This window comes from Euprymna scolopes, chromosome 23, assembly GCF_053919585.1.
Source record: "Euprymna scolopes isolate OS-2025 chromosome 23, ASM5391958v1, whole genome shotgun sequence".
NCBI lineage: Eukaryota > Metazoa > Mollusca > Cephalopoda > Sepiida > Sepiolidae > Euprymna > Euprymna scolopes.
The window spans coordinates 44,946,456-44,953,407 of record NC_136504.1 but is presented as its reverse complement, the minus strand read 5'-3'; the positions used below and the strand labels follow the sequence as shown (position 1 = coordinate 44,953,407).

The window sequence follows — 6,952 nt, the reverse complement described above, 5'->3', positions numbered from 1 at the left end:
CTTTAATAAAGACTTTTCATATCTATTTGTGTAAGTATACTTTGATAATTATGTTTCAGTTTGAAGAAATGTGGTATAATAAAATTATGGGGTGTTCGTTTGCGCCAGACCTCCATAGAATGGAAATATGTCACAAAGTTTAACAAGGTTTTTTAATATAGATCCACAGAATATTGTGATAAGTGTTTCAGTGTGAACAGGTATGGTATAATATATTATGGGGTTTATCTATTTTATTTTTACTTTCATCAAATTTTGCTTTGGTTTTGATACCCCCAAATTCGAAGGTATCTTTTTACGTTTCCTTTTCATAACCTATCATACTTTCATAAATCAGAGCCCATTTTCTGTAGGCTGTTTTTTAATCCAGTCAACAACGGGTACTTTTGCTAGTCAAAACATAAGCGAAGTAGATATTAAAAAAAAAAAAAACTAACGTAAGGCAAACGAACGATGTTAAATGTAAAAATCAGAATAACAAAAAAAGAAAACGCAAAACAGAAAAACAAACGTTAAAACTTTGTTAAAAAAAATCTGAAAAATACCCCCCCCCCCCAAAAAAAAAAACACATGAAAAATGGGTTAAATAACCCTGTTTAAATATTAAAATTAAAAAAAAAAAAAATCGACGACATCGACGAAATTGTGTCGGTTTTTTTAATATTTAAAGTAAATCATGTTCCGACATTGTATGACGCATGCGTAGAAGCAAACTTGTCATGATAGGACAGTTTTTGCTGACCCCTCCCTATAGAAAACTGGTGATTTTAGGGTGAAGAAATTAATGTTTTTGGCCAATTTTTTTATATTTCTCGAGCGAAAGTTGGAAGTTTAAAATGATACTAATCTCATGAAAATCCGTGACCCGTGTCGAAAGTTTTTGCAAGACATACAAACACACATACAAACAAGCATACATACACAATTTTTCGCCGCTTTTATATATAAGATTTTGTAAAATCCATGTGGTATCTACTTACCTTTCTTACTTCGAAGGGAAGGTGTGATTCGAATATTGTCATCGCCAGCTATGGCATCTGAAAAAATACAGAGAAATATTTAAAAAAAAAAAAGGATAGTTTTATTTTTCTTAAATGGATAAAAGATATAAGGGATAAAAAGTAGAATAAAAATAGGGACAGTTTTTAAAAAAGGAACAAGTAAAAGGAAAAACACACTAATAAAGGGAGAAAAATAATAGAAAAGAGTATTGAAAAAAATAAGTAAAAAGAACAAAGTAAAAAATAAGTAAAAAAAGAATCCAAAGTAAAAAAAAAAGAAAAACAAAGACAAAACAAAGAAAAAACAAAAAATAAAAAGTAAAATGGTTTTAAAAAGTTAAAACTAAAAGTAAAAAAGAACGAAAACTATGTTGTTTAAGTAAAAATGTTCTAAACTGGTGTCCTTGTGCCAGATTAGAAGACTATGCTTAGTCAGTTTTTAAAAGGTGACTGCAGATGAGAGAAAAGAAAAAAAAAAGCATTAGAATAACCTAATTAAAACAAGACTGAACCAGAAACAGCCACAATGTGATTGAGGAGGAATAGGTATCCATTGACAAGGATCTTAAAAGGCCGCCTCTGCATTATTTTGTCAGTGCCTTGTGCAAGAGAAAACAGCATTTTTTCTTCTTTTTTTCTGGTAAAACAGCTATTAAGCTAAGGTAAAAAAATTTAGATTTTTACCCATTTAAAAATAGTTTCAAAATCAGATTGTCATCCTGTCGACTAAAAACAGTATAATTTTAAATGAATACAATTCAAAAACTATCAATTTACTATCAATAACTGTTACCAAAAGGCAATAAAAGTTACTTTTCTACCTATTTGCATAATTTTTTTTGTGTGCTTGTTTTGAAGTCTTTGAAATCATTTTTATTTTAATTCAAGATTCCATTAAAATCTCATAACACTAGAGCCAGAATCCAAAATGGCTGACAAAACTTTCCAAAAATTACTGAAATTTGTTTAGTTATTTTTATTTTGCTTTGTCATTTTCTCCTTTCCATTATTTAGAAAATTAACTTTTATTGCGTTTGGTAACAATTATTTATTGTATACTTGTTTTGGTAAAATTATTTATTACAAGCAATGGAAGGTCATAACAATTAAATAACAGTCACTCAGAAGAAAAAAGATGTAAGCGTGAAACACAAAATAACACACAATCTATCGTATTAATGTGCTCCAAATTTGATTAATTCTCTCATTGGCCATTTTCTGCCTTCTTTAAGGTCAATGGCAAAGGGAGGTAACTCAAATTTTAAGAGTCAAGAAAGTCTCCATGTTCTTACATGTTGAGAATGGATTCTTAAAATCTGCATGGGGTGATTGGATTTTATTTGATTTTTTTTAAAAACAAAAGTACTGGATGAATTTGCATAAATTTTAGTGTATAGCTTTTGTTCTTTTTTATTGCCAAATATGTAAATACATAATTTTTAACATCGAGGTAAAACTGGATGAGCACCCGGGGGGGGGGCAATGGGAGGTACATAAAAAATAACATGGAGGTATATATATAAAAAAAAAATATTTATTGCACTTGATAATGTAATACATGTTCACCCACGCGTTAAAAATGTAGATACTCAGGACCCAACACGTAGCAGTGTACGTTGCAAGGAACAGAAAACAAATAACAACTAGACTCCCTCCCCCCTCTGTCTCATTGTAACAACATTTATTCCCGGGTACTTTCCTAAATAAAATGTGACTGTACTCCTCTAACTTCTCGAATGTCCTCGTCTGTCTGTGCACACATTCTTTTTTTATAATCTTTCTCCCTACTGTGATATCACTTCGCACACGGCTCAGCATTTACATATGTCATTTGTTGAAATTCATTTTTGCCCCTTTTTTCTTTTGTTAACTATAATGCACTATTGCTGATTAACACCATGAAATTTCTTCAACGATGCTACATTATTTTATGGGGGGGGGGGAATTAACGAAAAACAAAAACAAAACAAGAAAAAAAAAAAAACAATAAAAAAAAAAACAACAAACAAACAAACAAAAAACGGTACTAATAATAGACTGAGGCTCTAATGCTTAATAGTCTGCAAGTGACCTACAAAGCTAAACATGGAAATTAACAACAGGTCTTACCGTTGGTCATGGGAATTTGTATTCTATATGTAGATGCAAACTATTAATGGTTGGAGGATGGCGGGAGAGGAGGGCTTATTTATCCACAACATAACTTTGATAGACGTTTTTACATTAAACAGGTAGGAAAAGAGATATATTCTAAAAATATGCAGTTCAATATTCCAAACAAGGAAAATAAAGAATCATCTAAAACATGATTGGACAATAATATTTATATATATATATATATATATATATATATATATATATATATATATATATATATATATATTACTTGATCATTACTTTGTTATATGATTAAATTTACATATTACTACCTCCAATTATCCGGCATCGCCCAGATTGCAAAGGAGAATATTTGCTGCTTATTAAAAAAAAAAAAAAAAAAAAAAAAAAAAAAAAAAAAAAGCATACAAAAAAAAATCTTTGATGTATCTACGTATCACGGAACAAAGATGTTATATTCTAAAAAATTGTCTCACTTGATCAAAGTAGGTTTTTTAGGAAAAAAAAAATTTACGATTTACTAAATCAAGAATATCAGAAATAATTCCAGAAGAATGTATTTATTTCGATTTTATTTTTAATATTTAAAAAAAAATATTTTAATATTTATTTTTAATATTCCTAATAATATTACTGAACATAAAAGAATGCCATTTTCAAGACCTTTCCCATTTTTTTTTCAGAGTAATAATAGAAATAAAGCCTTTTCAAAACAAAGCTCAAAGTTTAAAGCCATTTTTTTAACCAGTGCGAACCCTGTATATTATAATTCCAAAACTCATGATCTATTCATTAGTTTAGATTATTCTATACATAGAAATGTGTGTGCGTGTATGCGTGCTATTAGGCAGCATTTTTTCATTTAAGTAAACATTGAAAAATTAAATATTATGCTTAACCCTGCATTAGTCCCATGGGGTGTTTTGTCACCTCAATTTTGTTTAAGTGCTCATAATTCCTAATTGGCAACTTATTTCTTTTCCTTCCTCCCAATACTCCCCTGACTCAGTGAGGGTATAGCACACATGATATGGCGCAGTTGTATCTCAGTTTTCCTTGGACGTAGACGTCACTTTGTCCTTCTGGAGTGTCCAGTCACCCCAGCTGACTAACGTAGGTATGATTTTATGATTTATATATTTTTGTATTTTTCCAGTGGGGGATGAAAATTTGTTGATATAAGCGCATTATTATGTATCATTATACTACTGTGTAATATTTAATATGGAATTAATGTTTTGGTATTTTCTTTTTCATAAGTTTTGATTGGATTATTATTTTATTTACAATTTATTATTACTTCAGTCTTGTAACTATGAGCTTAGCTAATGTAATATCTTAATTTTTCCTTAGTTTTACAATTTATTGTATTATTTTATATTAATAACAAGATAAAAGTGATTTAAACTGTTCAACAGGGAGTGTAGATATATATTTAACCAGCAGAATAACTAAATTTTACAAAATAATAACACTGTAAACATTTTTGTATTGGGGTGTATAAAACCCCCAAGGGAATAACCAAGGGGAAGGGGCATCCAGGTGACTAAAGCAGAGTTAACATCTTATTTTTGAATTTTGTAACAATCTTTTTTGTGTTAAAATAATTTTAAAAAATCCAAATTAATGTATATGCCATGTATATCACAAACGTTTTCGGTTCTTCATTGAGTCATCAGGCAAAAAAAAAAAAGCAAATGGAGAAGAAGAAAAAAAAAAAAAAAAAAAAAAAAAAGATAATTTCAAAAGTTAGCTGCGAAACAGGCATGTGAAGTCATTTGGATGCCAAGCGAATGTTTTCCCACTGTTCAAAGAAACATGTTTATTTAAATTCTGAGGATTAAATTCAAAGATTCATCAGGAAATTTAAAGTCTTGCCGGGAACAGTGCGAGAACGTTCTCTCAGCGTCTAACTGACTTCCAGCTTTTTTTTTTTTTTCATTTGTTTTTTTTTGCCTGATCAAGATTTTGAGAACCAAAGACGTTCGTGATACATATGAAACTTACACTGATTTTTTTTTTTAACACACACAAAAAAAAAAAAAAAAAAAAAAAGATCATAAGAAAAATCGGGGAGGGGGAATCGAAGGTATAATCTAGCATCACAATTTTGTTATTTTTAACAACGCTTGTTTATATATAACACTACAGAAGGTCAGAAAAACACTGGTACCGTTAACTGGTCCCCCTTACATTGGGCTTGAAACCGACGGTACCAATGTTTTTCTGACCTTCTGTAGTGTTATATATAAACAAGCGTTGTTAAAAATAACAAAAGACTCACTCTTAATAAGACTCCTATATATAACATTTTTCTGACCTTTTGTACAGTTTTAAATAAATAACTATTAAGCTCTTATATTGAAAATATTTTCTTTGTAATAAAGCACTTTGCTGGAATTCTTTCCCCAAAACAGTGAACAAACATACATTATATATATATATATATATATATATATATATATATATATATATATATATATGTACTAGCAAGGTGATCCGACGTTGCCTGGGACAGAATAATGATCAACGAATACTTCACACTCCTATATTTTTACTGTCAATGAAATCAGTGAAATCTTCCATTTTTCAATCAAATCACTTGATTGCCTGCTCTAGTTAAGGACTATCTACTCTTGATTTTATAAAATTATTTTTTATATAAAATGAGTTGAATTAAAGTTTAAAATGCAAAAATCAAGTATCATGGTTCAATTGTGTTCTAAACAGAAATATTCATTTCGAACTTGTCCCAGTCATATCAAAGAAACTACTGTTAATTTTATGACTGCCCTTTCTGCTTGTGTGGTAATAAAAACTTCCCAAATGCACTTGTGATGTTAGGCTGTACAAGGTGTTAACTTTAGTCAAAATTGCCTTTTTTTTCTCCCTTTCATTAGACTTTTCAATTATTGATACTTATCGAAGACATTCTGATATAAAACCTATGTAAGAGCATTGCCAGATACATGAAGTACATTCGTGTGAAATTACATAATTGGCCCAGCCATTTCAGAGTTCATAGGGAATGAACTCATACACACATAAAGTTCCTTTTATACAACAGTGGAGATAGAAATAGATGCAAAGAATTTCGCAGAAAAACTGACTGCTCAAGCAAAAAAAAAAAAAAACCCCAAAACAAAGAATACATGTGTATAATATAATCACCCACAGACAATTCCGCTACATCTCAGCTCTTCAGAGTGGTTAAATAAGTTAACCCTTTTAAGCTGAGATCCCCCGAACCGTTTTGTCAAGCCAAACTTCTTAGCCATTATATTGGCACAAGCTAGGAAATAAGCACAATCTAAATGCTTATGTTAAGCAAATGGTGCTCTCCCTTATCAGAGTGCTCAATCCATGAATGTGGAGGTGGAACATATGTAGACACACTTTGTTGGCATTCAATACAAGCATATTGGTTATGGTCATGATTGTCTACTTTCTTACTTCCGGTTTCTGCTGTCTATTTGACTGAATAATTTGATATAGTCAAGTGCGCAGGAAAGCCATTCTTAACAAGTGTTGGAGGGGAGGGGGGTTGTCAGGTTATCTGTGAGGAAGATGATCGTTGATCAGAAGTCAGTTGTTCTGTTTGAGGAGCAGAAACCGGAAGTCAGAAAGAGCAGACTATCTTGACTATAAGCAGTACATTTTGAGTGTGAAGGAGCAGAATTAACTTTTGTCAACTGCTTTTGACATTAAAAGGGTTAGCGAATACTAGATCGTGTATGGGGGTGGAGTGGGGGTAAATCACGTTTCCAGCTTCTTCAGAAGATAAACATCTCTAAAAAGAATTTCTGTCCACTTTTTGTTTGTACAAGCAACTG

At 30.6% G+C, this 6,952-nt stretch overlaps 1 protein-coding gene across 1 annotated transcript in view; it reads right to left on the bottom strand.

Annotated features, from left to right (window-relative positions):
• The window catches only part of LOC145245861 (protein ERGIC-53-like), a 137,904-nt gene that overhangs the window by 73,649 nt on the left and 57,303 nt on the right, over positions 1-6,952 (bottom strand). Inside the window, exon 2 of the mRNA XM_080107568.1 lies at positions 981-1,037. Within this exon, the coding sequence (XP_079963694.1) occupies positions 981-1,037 (57 nt within the window). The remainder of the gene's footprint in view (positions 1-980; positions 1,038-6,952) is intronic.